Source organism: Triturus cristatus, chromosome 4_2, assembly GCF_964204655.1.
Source record: "Triturus cristatus chromosome 4_2, aTriCri1.1, whole genome shotgun sequence".
Lineage (NCBI taxonomy): Eukaryota > Metazoa > Chordata > Amphibia > Caudata > Salamandridae > Triturus > Triturus cristatus.
Window position 1 is genome coordinate 697,840,152 of NC_140586.1, and position 13,487 is coordinate 697,853,638.

Below are 13,487 nucleotides of genomic sequence, written 5' to 3' on the forward strand. Positions count from 1 at the left end.
TCATCTCACCAGTAACCCTCTGTAATGAGAATGTAATTCATATAATCCAACTGTTGCTGGCATGATTCAGTAAATATTTTCCTGCACTGTAGAACTGAGTGAATTACTCCAGTTAGGAAGTATTTTAAAAATGTTATGAAGTAGGTTATGAAGTAAAGAGTTAATAGTGATTTGACCATGATGAATAAAATGCCTATTGTGGGGGGCATGGCCTAGCGAGCTAAGATGGCGGCCGCACCTTGAGAGTGCTCCCGGACCCCTGCGCTATCCACCCTCAATCTGCCCGTCCTGACAGCCATCCAGCCCTGAAATCCGGCACCCTCCACCACTGCTACATAACTGGCAGTGGCCAGGGCACCAGCGCTTCTCTGCGTTCGTCTGAGTGTCCGGTCAGCGCTCGCCTGTAAAATGGCAGCCTACCCCCCCAGTGCCATTCGTTACCTGCCGCTTGGGACTGAGCTGCCTAGGCTCCTGCTTGGGTGTCAGTGTCAGCCGGAAAGGCCCCTGGGGAGCGGACGACCACTGAGGCGCTGTGGAGGTTTGGATGCCGCTTGCCTCCTCCTCTTCCCGGCCGGGCTGGGCTTCCACGTGGACTCCAGCCGACATCGGCCCACCGCTGCTGCGATCGGTTCCGCTGGCGCGAAGCTGCCTTCTGACCTCAGCCCGCGGCAGAGATATCCGTAGCTGTGCACCCTGCTCCCCTGCGGCACTGCCGTAGTATCGGCCGTCACATTGAACGGCGGGAGTTTGGCGGTTGAGGCTTGGACGCTGAGCAGTGGCCTGCGGGGAGGCCTCGAGGCTGTTTGCCCCCTCCTCCTTCCTTGCCTGGCAGTGACCCCGCTTCGTCCGCGGCTGGGGCCGGCTCCCTGCCGCCAAAATCGGCACGCCTGAAGCGAGGCCCTGACCGCTCCTGTGGCGGAGACACCTGCAGCTGCACTCCGAATCCCCTATGGCGCTGCCGTGGGACCGGCCGCCACATCGGGTGGCGGAGGGCTGGGGACTGGCGGCGGTGGGAGGTCCTGGATGCGGAGTTGCGGCCTGTGAGAGGTGGAGGCCCAGCGGCCGGCAAATTCGGAGTGCGGTGAGTCCTGGCGGTTGGGGCGGGGGTGGAAGTCCTGGGACTGTTGAGAAGAGACCCCCGTGAACCTGGGCTGCCTGTGCGAGCTGGGCTCTGAGCGGTGCTGCATGCCGTCTGGCCTGTTGCTCCCACCCGCCTCATCTGCTGTGAGTCCGACCTCCTGGGCCCTGGAACTCTTTCCCGTCATGCTGGGGCTGCTTCTTTACTCCTACCTGGAGGAGACCTGGTGAGGTGGTGCCGCCTGCGTCTGATGAGGGGCTCCTAGAGTTGGCCCTCCACCGCCCCCTATCCCCAGCCTGGCCTGCCTTCCTGGTGGTGTCCTTGGACCTGTCGACCTGGGGTTCCCCTTGCCGGCCTACACCCCAGCCATCTCTACCTTGCCTTTGAGGGGCTGCAGCGCGGAGAGGTGGGTGTTCAAGCGCACGCATTGAGCAGTGTGGGGCCCTGTACGCTGGCCGCCTCCATCACCCCCTGATCTGCCTTGGGGCACATGCTGAGGTTTTGTAGGTCCTTCCGCACGGAGGCCCTAGCCGCCAGATCTGGGCCGTTCCTCCACAGTGCTGCCTCTCGCCGAGACTGGGACCCAGAGGAGATCCTATCGGCCGCAACTATCGCGTGGCGTGAGGACTAGAAGAGCATTCCCGACGCCATCTCCCCCCTGCCTTGATCTGCCCTAAGAGTTCCTAGCACGGCCCGAAAGCCCCAGGCGCCGAGCACTTGCGGCGTCCCTGGGTCCAGACCTCTGTGCCGTTGCTCCTGATCTGGGGCCTCGTCGGGGGTGACTGAACCGATTCACATATCGACTGTTGTGGGGTCCTGGGGCGGTCTCCTCCTTGGCCCCTGTGACCAGCTTGCTCCTGCGTCCTTTGAACTTGATCAGTGGCCCCCTGCCACAGAGACCGTCTGAAGGAGCAGCAGGGCCCTGGCCCCGTTGAGTGACGATCATGGGTCGAGACAAGGCAGCCAAGACCCCCGGCCACCCAGACCAAAATGGACCGCTTCATCACCACGGACGCCGGGGCGGTCGGGGGAACCGTGGATAGAGAAGCCCCACCGGCCGCAGACCTGCCTACCATCCTCCAGGCTATACATGCCTCGCAGTCCTCAGTGGAGGGTAAGATTGCTGAGGTCCGGGTTTACATTGCCCTCATTCGGCAAGATCTGCGGAACGCGGTGGTCCGGGTCACGGAGACCGAATCACGCATCTCCACGGTGGAGGACGACATCCAACAGCTTAAGAAGCTAGTCACCCACCTCCAGTCCCACACCTGAGAGCTGCACCGGAGGGCAGAAGACGCAGAAAATAGGTCCTGCCGCAATAGCCTTCGCCTGTTGGGCTTCCTGGAGGGGGTGGAGCAAGGCCGTCTAGTGGACTTCATGGAAAAGTGGCTTCGCTCGTGGGTCCCCGAGGGCTCCCTCTCCCTGTGGTTCGCGATTGAGCGAGCACACTGCTCTCTTAACCCCTAATCCACCGCCGGGAGCAGCCCCCAGGCCCATCATTATGCGAATTCTCAACTTTAAGGACTGCGACTCCATCTTAACCGAGGCCCGCAAGCAGCAGTGTCTTCATTATGATAATCACACAATCATGATTTTCCCTCTCTATACTCGGGAGGTCCAGGGTCAGCGCCGCTCGTTTGGTGAAGTCAAGCAAAAGCTGTGTGCCCTTAACATACAGTACAGGCTTCTCTTTCCGGCATGCCTGTGAGTGGTGTTCTCCAACAAGAACCTATTCTTTGATACCCCTGAGGAGGCCTGGACTTGGGCCATGGAAGAAGGTCCCCTGAGGGCCAAGGACCGACATCCATCATCAGGTGGCATGATTGGTGGGTCTGACAAACAAGAGGCTCCTGACCCTCGGCCCCAACGCAACTGCTCATGAAGACGCCGTGGACCCGCTCAGTCTCTCCGTTGGGCCCCTCTCTGCAACGACTCCGCTTCCTGGAGAGCCTCCGGGTGTGTGGCGGTTATGGACCCGGACCTTGATTCTGCCGCAGTCCCTTCACTCTCTCGGGTTTCCCAATCCACTCTCCTTTCGAACAGGGCCGGTACTCTGGGTCTTGGAGACACCTGGCGACTCTGGCACCAGACTACTCGTATGTTCACTCACACATCAGCTGCCCACCACACACATGCCAGACTGGACTATCTGTTTCTTCCGGCCCTGGACTGTCGATCGCCATCACTATCCTTCCCAGGGGCCTATCGGACCACTCCCCAGTTACTATGCACCTGGGTAGCCCCCCGGCCTCTTCACGCCCTATCTGGCGGCTCAACGCTTGGTTTCTCCAGGACAAAGAATTCCGGAAACACATAGGGCTCGAACTGCGCCACTAACCAGGACTTGTTTCGTCCCCTGGTACTTTATGGGAGGCTGCCAAGGCAACTATTCGCGGTTTTGCCAAAGGCCAACTTAAAATCCTGCACATGAAGCAGGAGGCCTGGCTCACGCTCCTGGAGGCCCAAGCTGCCTGGCTAGAGGCCCATCCGCCTGGAGAAAGAACAGCGGCCCAGGATCGGATACTCAAATTTCTCAGGGACGAGCTCAGACAGGCCTCCATGGAGTCCGCTAAACTGCTATGGAGGTCCTCCGTGGTGCGAGTGTATGGACGGGGAGATAAAAATGGGAAGCTCCTCCACCACTTAGTCACTTATCCTGTGGCTAACCGTATTATTCCTGAAGTGAAGAACTCCAAAGGGAAGACCCATCAGACCCCCACGGCGGTGGCCCAGTGCTGTGCCTCATACTATGCTTCTCTGTACTCTGTCCAGCCTCCCGACCTCACTCTATCGGAGCTCCTCCGGAGTGAAAGGTTCCCCCTCCCTTGGCTCGCTGAGGCGGAGAACCTTGATCTCCCGATTTACTCCGGGAGAAATTAACAATGCTATCTCCCGCATGTCGGCGGGTAAGACGCCGGGGCCAGATGGCCTCCCGCAGGAATTCTACGCATCCTACCGGGACACGCTGATCCCCCCCCATCTCCTAGCAGTGTACCGTGAGGCAGCGGACCGCGGCTCCTTCCGCCCTGAAATGGATCTGGCCACCATTGTGGTGATTCCCAAGTCTCAGCCCCCCTCAGCCCACTGCTCTGATTACCGCCTTATTCCCCTTATCAACTTGGGAACTCAAAATATTTGCTTCAGTTTTGGCACACTGCATACGCCCTCACCTGGACAAGTTGGTCCAGATGGACCAGTGCGGCTTGATGCCCGCCCGGGGTACCAGGTACTGCCTCAGACGGCTCTACCTTGCTCTGGTGCACCAACAACAACTGACTCCCTATCTCTCTTTGCTCCTCATGGATTTCGAGAAAGCATTTCATTTCGTAGACTGGCGGTATCTGGAGGCAGTGTTGTCTGAAATGGGATTTGGGCCCCCCTTTCGTAATTTGGTCAAGACCCTTTACTGCAAGCCGCGGGCCCAGGTGATGGTTAACGGAGCCCTTTCATGCCCCTTCCCCATTGGAAGAGGCACAAGGCAAGTTTGCTCCCTCCCGCCCCTCCTTTTCGCGTTAGCGATGGAGCCCTTTGCCTCTCTCATCCGCGCTGACCCGCTTCTCACGGGGTGGCAATGGCCCGTTCTGGCAGAGGACAAGATTGCCCTCTAGGCCGACGACATCCTGATCTTTCTGTTGGACCCAGCCCGCTCAGGGCCTCGATGTCTGAGCCCTGCACCTCTTTGAGCGTGTCTCTGGTCTCAGATTGAATGCGGCCAAGTCAGTCCTGGTCCCCCTTCATCTGTCGAGAGAATGTTTCGATTGGCAGTCCTCGATCCCTCTTTGGCGACAGTCGTTCAAGTACTTGGGGATCTGGGTGACGCTCCTTCCTGATCTCGCCTGGTCTCTCAACGTCACTCCTCTGGAGAAGCGGGTTCGCGCTGATTTCCTTCGATGGCAAACGCGGCCACTGAACCTCATGGGCAGGATCGCCCTTTTTAAGATGATGGTCCTGCCCCTTTTCCTCTATATGCTCCAAAACACGCCCCTCGCCTTCTCGCGGTCCTGGTTCCGAGAGATGGATGGTTTGGCCACTAAATTCCTGTGGGGAGGTCAGAGGCTGAGATTGGCTCTCAATCAATACAGGATTCCGCCCTTTGACAGGGGGTTAGGAATGACGAACCTACACCTATATTATCTGGCGACCAGGCTTCTCACTGTGCATGATTGGTTTAATGGCGGCTGGGCGGATCCGGCCTACTGCCTGGAGTTGCCTGCCCTGTGTTTTTCCGGTATTTAAGGAATGCTCTACGGAACCACTATCCCCCACACTCAGAAGTTACACATGGGGTGTTTTTGGCCTGGCGAGCTGCCCTGCGCCACTCCTGCTGGTTAGGCAGACTAACCTAATATACCCCTTTGTGGTGCGGAACATGTCTCAAAGACATTGCCGCTCTCTCTGGTTTTAGCGCCTGGGACCTCATCGGAATTTCTCAGCTGGGAGATGTCTGGCGCGGGAGCCATATATGCGAATTCTCAGACCTGCAGACCCGGTTTTCCCTCCACACCTCTGTTATACCGTTATCTTCAGCTGCGCCATGCACTCTATATACACATCTCAAAGGGGACCTCCTTGCCCGAATATAGCCCGCCTGAAGCTCAGGTCATGACTGGCAATTTGGGGAAAGGGGGGGATTTCCCGCATTTATCGTTCCCTCACAAATAACACCCACAACTCCCTCTTCTATCTCCAGGATAGGTGGGAGGGTTGGCTTGGCTCCCTAGATGACGCTGATAGGAGAGATGCGCTGCTGGCCCCTAAAATAGTTACTGCTTCAGTGCGGCTCCGATTAGTTCAAATATACTATTTACATGCGGCTTACCTCACGCCACAGTGCCTTCATCGCTCTGGGCTCTGGCCTGATACTTCCTGTCCCTGTTGTCGCTGCCCCCAAGCGGATTTTTATCACATGGTATCGCTCTGTCCCGCTATTACGCACTACTGGGAGCTAATGACAGCTGAACTTACTGAGGTCCTGGGCTGGGAGGTCCCGCTGAACCCGATGACCATACTTTTAGGTGTTACTGATGGCTTGGAAGGGAACAGGACCGAGAAGCTTTGTCTCACTATGGCACTGATGGTAGCTAAACGAGATAATGCAGCCCTTTGGCTGGACCCGTCGGCCCCTTCCATGACACGGTGGCGCAGAGGGGTAGATTGGTGTGTAGCGCAGGAGCGCCCAATGTATGCAGCCCGCGGCTGTCCCAAAAAGTTTTGAAGGGTGTGGGGTAAATGGGTTGGGGTGGTAAAAGATTGAAGTTTCCTGAGGTTCACCTATGGACATGGATGCGGACATTGTTGCTTGCTATTCCTAGCTGGATTCATGTATGTGGGGGTGTTATTTGACTGTTTTTGTCACTGTCTTGTACTGATCACTGTGCGAAAAGTTGGCTCTGTTTTTCTTGCTGCAAATGTGTTAATTTGAAATCAATAAAATTGATTATCAAAAAAAAAATGCCTTTTGTGTTGAAGTTAAAATATTGTTTTTTTACTTTGTTGATAATCATGGATATTTTTGCCAGGTATGTCTGTGTGATGTATGGATTTGCCTATTTGCCTCGGGTGCATGTAGTTTTGTCTTTTACATCATAAAATGCTTTTAACGTTGAATAAAAAAGCATATGCTTAGCTGCATGTTAGCAATAGAAGGGACATACTGTAGGGTAAAATTAATAGGACCAGCGTGTCTGCTTTGATTTAATGAAGTTGATTATTGTAAAACATTGACAAAATGTAATGTTTTTTATTAGGTTACTAAATTAATAGAAGACAGCACTTTATCGAAGTCTGTGAAGAATGCAATTGATACAGACCGATTATTAGACTGGCTTGTAGAAAATTCTGTTCTGTCGATAGCTTTAGAAGGTGAGTCATTTGCTTTACATTTATGTGGCTTCAGCTTTAATTTCATACTTTTTTTTATTTGCAAGCATGTTATTTCTTCTTACCCACCTTTATTTCCCCTCATTGTTTTGGTTTTGTTTCTGGTTTTACTCTTATTTCTGTTTCATCTGATGGGTAGCTCTCCCTGCAGGTTCGTCATGTTTTGAATATTGCTTTGCACCAGATTGGATGCAGAAAATTTGTTTCAGATGCATACTTTTTCCTGCAGATTCCTCACCGTAGAAGATTTCTCAAGTGCTCATATAGATCCAGAGACTTTTCTTCAGCAGTGCTCAGACGGAACCGTTGGGTGGCGTCGTGAAGCTCCATATTGGCTTTTTACCACCCTGGAAGTGATGGAGCAGAGCCACATGCAAGCATTATTTCACACCTTCCAACGCCGGTCTCGAGTGATACCCCAAATTTTGTTGGCCTTCCGTCAACTTCTGAAAGTGAATTTCAGCATCAGGGGATGATATCCACACACAAAACTATAAGTTTCACATCATGAAGTGACTGCAGAAAACAGATGCCGGTCACAGATGTGCACAAGGTGTCTTACATGTATGGGCTCAAGCCACGACTCTGTCTTGTCGTAAATGTGCCCTCATGCACCCGAAGGTGATGCAGTACCATGAAGAAAGCTGTATGTCATTAAACACAACACGAAGTTGCAGCCTTTATGCAAGTCCCGCTCCAAGTTGTGGGTATGGGCTCAGTCCCTCTCCCGAGACCATTCTGTCAGTCAAATTTGTGCTCCAATTCCTCTGATAAGTCAAAATCAAAGTCCAAATGTAAACATAAAAAAGTGGAGGACTCCTCCCCATCTTACCTCTCTGAACCTAAAGAGAAGGCCCAAGAGTGCCATGATGTGAGTTGGTCACCTTTGCGGTCTTCGGTCGCAGAGCCAATTCCTCAACTGATCAGTGTGTCATAAGTTTCTTGGGCCATCGGCACCTCTGCAGCAGATTGAAGCCTTCAAGGAGGCCATGCTGCAGATGTTTGGTGCACTTCTAGTTCACTCCGACATGACGTTAGGCCGTTTGGGTTTCCACTGGCAGATTCATCCTGTGCTGGTCTCTTACACGTTGATAGTAAAAAAGCCAGCGGCAGAGTCTGAGGATCCGGTTCTGACACCAGTGTAAGACAAAGACTTTCAGCTTGGTCTGGACTGTTGTTGCGCTAAGGTTATGAAATCCCAACAGGTTGCCATGGATCCTGATTGTCAGCCAGTACTTTTAACAGTGTGTACATGTTAGCAGAGGCTCCATTCTCTTTTTGGCTCTGATTAATGGCATGGACATGTTACATGGACTTAGCCCCGATTACTTTCACAGAGTTTCAGGTGGTACATCCCAGATAATATTTCAGATAACGCGTATATTATAATCTCTTCTATTATCCCTCTAGCATGGTATGATCATTCATCGGTAATGTTCAGCATCTGCCCAGAAGCAGCAGCTGAGCCGGTACCACCCCCGTCACTTATTAAAGAAAGGCCATCATGGAACACAAAACAAATATTTTAACCACAAAAAAAATGCTAAGTCTCTTTTAAAATTAGGACTTCCCTAAATACCTCCAAAGAACTCTTCTCTACAGTTCAGAAGCTGAGTAAACTCCCCGTACAAATCAACACGGGTGTAGATCAAGAATTCTGCTTTTTACTAGAAGATTCTTTTCAAGCAAAAGTGAAAGCAGTCACGGATTCCTTTTCCTGCACCCATCGGGTGACTGAAGTGTGCACTAAGGGACCCTCCCCCACTACCATGGAGGGACTAAGGGGTTCAGGCATTCCAGTAGTTACCATCCCTAGCTTTAATACCTTTAATCTCATTTCGGATCTACAGCTCATGACAGTTCTTAATCAGACGAGAGCTGGATCCCCCTGGGACCCGTGCCCCCCCAAAGTCCACCACTCGGTTCCTTAGGTCACAGCTAATTACTTCAAAGATATCTTCAACAGTGTTTTCCGAGGGATATTTTCCATTACAATGGACGAGGGTATCCATTCTCCTGTTGCTGAAAAAATCAAATCTGGATAATAAAGACCCGAACAGCTATAGGCCTATCTCCTGATTGCCTCTTCCAGCCAAGATCGTGGAGAAGGCCATGAATCTAGAGCTTACCCAGTTTAGTAATGAGAATACACTTCTTGATAGCTATCAGTATGACTTTAGAAGTCTACATAGCTTGGAGTTGGCCCTGATCAATTTGTCGGAGGAAATAAGAGGTCTTGGATAAAGGCGGAAAGATGACCTTGATCCTGCTGGACCTCTCGTCTGCCTTCGACAAGGTCAATCTCGATCTTCTTATCAGACGTCTCTTTTCCCTGGGCATTAGTGTTAGGGCGTTGGCTCTACTGAAGTCTTTTCTCAGTGATAGAGAGCAACTGGTGGAGCTTGGGGGGGGGATACAAGTCCCCGTTCTTGTTTCCTTGCGGGGTGCCGCAGGGATCCTTGCTGAGTCTGACCCTTTTTAACCTCTGTCACTCTCCTCTGCTCACCTATAAAGTCCTTCGGCTTCAAGACGGTGTCATATGCCGACGACACGCAAATCGTGGCATCCTTTGCAGGGGATCTAACGAACACGATTTTATGCCTGAAGTTTGTAATTAGATGTCCCAAAACTGGCTGAAGCTAAATACAGGTAAAACTGAGGTGCTTTCCTTTGCACGCAATAACGCCTCCTGGACACCAAGTTGGTGGTCAGAGGAACAGGGAGAAATCCCCAACTCAGTCACGAAGGTGAAAAAGTTAGGAGTTTACTTTGACACCAAGCTGTCCTTCGGGGGGGCAAATCAATGCGATCACCTCTTCCTGTTTCTTTACGATTAAAACTCTCAGGAAAATATTAACTTTTATTCCATAAGAGCTTCAGAATGCTGTGGTTGCAGCACTTATCCTGTCTAAAATGGATTACTGCAATGGGCTTTTTTTCAATATACAATCACGATACCTCAATAAATTGCAGGTCCTCCAAAATGCAGCAGCTCGCCTGCTGCTTGCTATCCCGAAACATCAATCATTGGCTCATGCCCTCCCAATTTTGCACTGGCTACCCGTTAAAGGACGAAACGATTTCAAGTCCCTCTGTATCGCCTTTAGCTTTGAGGGTTATGAAATAATTGTTATGAATGTATTTATGATGAGCATAATATTGTTATTTATTGCATTTGTATTTGTTTATGAATGTAAATGTTGTCTTGTACTTTTATGATTTTAACTAATCGATTAAAGGCGATGCCAATCAATCAATCCACTTTAAAGTGTTACATGGACTTGGCCCCGATTTACTTTCACTGAGTTTCAGGTGGTACATCCCAGAGAGGCAGCTTCGGTCAGCGGCCTCCTCCAATCTTGTAATCCCTAGGGCTAAAACTGCCTCATTAAGGAGGGGGCAGGGGGGTTTCATGCCGGGCAATGCTAGCTTGTGGAACTCACTCCCTCTGACACTTAAGAAGGAAAGCAATGTTCTGGCGTTCCACAAACTTTTTTTAAAACTTGTTTGTTCAAAACCTAGCCCAAGCGCATTAATCCAGCATCCCCTTCTGGTTAGCCAATATAATAGTGACATCGCTCCTAGGCACCCTTGGGTATTAGTGTGCGTTACAAATCTTAATTTCATTTCTATTCCTGCCCACAGGTAAATAGGTAGGTGGCCTGGTGTCTCAGACTGAGGCCTGAACCAGAAGGTTCTCTAGAGTAGGATGTGTGGTAAGAGACTCAAGATCGCCAAGAGCCAATCAGTAAAGTGAATTCCAGTTCATACCCATTATTCCACCTGGTAGGGAGGCTGAGAGGATTGAGTCTTTTGGCAAGTGTGTGTTTTCATTTGCCAGTCTAGCAGTGCGGTTGCTTACTACTGTTTCCTTTCTTGGTCACTATACACGTGGCCAGTGAGATCTTGCCAGTGGGCCCGAAAGACCTTAGGGCCCCTTTGGTTCAGACAATTCATGATAGATAAGACACAGACAAAATATGTTATCCACACTGGCTTCTATACTACTGATTGCCTGGGGAGAGGAGTTGGCACCAGTGTTGTACTTTGTAGATACATGTGGATGGGCTCTACAGGATTTTTTGGTGATATACTTGCCTCCTTCATCGGTATGTTCTTTAATGGGTCTCACTTGTTTGGTGGCAACAGCCACCAAAATGCTTTAGTTTGCTCCTAGTGCCTATCCAGTAGGGGGTAGGATCCATTATTTCCTCCCAGGTTGATGATCCATTTCGTCCGACAGATGGGTCGTACAAATCCTTCAGCATGGCTATGCCCTGCCTTTTTATTTTACCTCACCAAATATTACCTCCCACCCTCCCCAGCAGTGGATGGTGGTGTGAGAAAGTCCACTTGCCACCAGGAATTTAACATTAAAACAATAAAGGGGGTGGTAATGGTCCACCGTGGCATAGGGTCATGCCCCCTTCCCAAAAGGGGGCAATGGTCTTTCTGCCCACAGGTGACAGTCTTTCTGAGCCTCACTACCCCACCCCCTACCATCCCTGGGGCTGAAATCAAATTGCAATAAGTACTGCTTGCTGTTCTTGTCTCATTTCTTCTGTTTCTGTGTTAAGCACCTGTCGTCACCCCGTTTTGGTTTGCCTTTAATTAAAGTAGAAACAAATAGGAGGACAACCCTAAAAAAGTGTAGAGTCTTGGTTAAACCACTTGTGAGTAATATCTTTGACATGGCTTGTGTTTGCCAGTATTTTGTCTTGTATTTTCTCTAGGTCCCTTGGAAACTCAGCAGTTCAATTTTCAGTGTTGTGCTTTTTGGTGGGATGCGAAGCGTGTGTATGGTCTTGCCATTCTCCCTCCTAGTTATGTCCTTTTAGGTCTGCAGCTCTGTCTCCTACTTATTGCTTATTCTGTCCATCCTGCTTCCTCCTATTCTATGCTTTCCTTGTGTTGTCTTTTCAATCCCCGTTTTCCCTTTCACTCCCCCTCTAAATTGATTTACTCTCATTCATATTTTTGTCATTTTTTTGTTTCTCATGTTTCCCCATTCTTAACTCTTCTCCTCGACCAGGCTTTGCGAATCGTAGGTGTACCTTAACAGTTAAGTTTAGCACCAAGCTCAGGGCTGCAGGCAGACAATGAGTTCTTACTGTGCTGAACCGTTGCAGAACATTAAAAAATAACACTACAACGGTATGTCGCCTCACTAAGCATCTTTTAGTGAGTGCTGACATTTAAGTGATCAATGGAACCTCTTGGACTAGTCATTGCTCCAAAGGATTCAACATATCCTCCATTTCTGGGGCAGGAACCCACTCATTGCACAAAGCTGTTTACTCCATAGTGCGTCTTCAAATTTTATTATACTGTTATTCATTGATCCGCTTGACCACAGATAGGCATACCATTATTTAGAGAAGGATTAAGTGACAGGTCACGCCTGTTGACTTTACCTGTGCTTGTTTTATTTCCTATTCCATTCTTGTTTGCCATTCACTTGTTGTGTTTTTTCTTTCTCCTTTTATTCGTGTTCAGGTTTATTTACTCCTATTTCTTTATTTGATTCTGGTTTCTATATTTTTTATATATGTTTCTCGAGTGCCCTCAGGTTGAAGTTATTATGCTCTTAAACAAGGAAAACGTTTCTTCTCCTGACTTTCGTTTATGAAAGTACAATTAGATTACTTAAGAGCCAAGTGCATACATTTGAACGTGGTTATTTAGTGTCCTTTGTTAAAAGTTGCTGTTCTAGTAATGTCTCTTCAGCTCCATTCCCCTGCTCCTGTGCTCACCTTGGAGCACTGCATGATTGTATTTGTTTTTTAAAAGATCTTGTTAGGAAATTACCTCTCTATCTTTTTCCATAGGTAACATAGACCAAGCTCAATACTGTGATCGGATAAAAGGAATTATTGAACTGTTGGGCAGTAAATTATCTTTAGATGAGCTTTCTAAAATTTGGAGAATACAAGTATGTTTTTTTGATTTTTACTTTGCATGTTGATATTTCGAAAATTGTATATATCTTTCCATCTCACATGTACTCTGTACACAAACTTTAGAGTAGCCAATCATGCATGGATAAGGATTGCTTTTTCTACAGCGTATCACCTCCTTGAAACACTGTTAAATTTGCACTAGAATCTTTAGCAGAGTACTTAGCCACATTTTATTGATGAGGTCAGTTGACAGGATGTCTATTCCAGTTTTTGACATTGCATCAGATGATTTTTATGTGTTTTCTTTACAGTTTTATTTTTGATGCAATGTTTGCTTTATTCTTGTTTTCCTGGTTAGCCTTGCATTTCATGTTTAAAATACATTTCCCATCATCATCCTACACTAAACTGATGTTTTATTTACAATTCATTCACTATTCTCAACTTAGAATTTCCTTACAATAAGATTTAAAACACCAAGCCCTTCATATGCCACTGTGAACCCCAGAGCAATCCTGCTGTCATTACAGTTTAATCTGTATACAGAGCTACTAGAAGATCTGATTGTCTGTATGTTTTTTTTTCTATGCACTAATGTATAGATAACCACCAGCTTTACCTATCAAAAT

At 49.3% G+C, this 13,487-nt stretch overlaps 1 protein-coding gene across 4 annotated transcripts in view; it reads left to right on the plus strand.

Moving 5' to 3' along the window:
* The window catches only part of USP24 (ubiquitin specific peptidase 24), a 2,082,369-nt gene that overhangs the window by 236,720 nt on the left and 1,832,162 nt on the right, over positions 1-13,487 (plus strand). For all 4 annotated transcript variants that reach the window (XM_085602520.1, XM_085602518.1, XM_085602517.1 and 1 more), the window contains exons 11-12: positions 6,826-6,940; positions 12,787-12,890. In XM_085602520.1, coding sequence (XP_085458646.1) covers positions 6,826-6,940; positions 12,787-12,890 — 219 coding nt within the window. The remainder of the gene's footprint in view (positions 1-6,825; positions 6,941-12,786; positions 12,891-13,487) is intronic.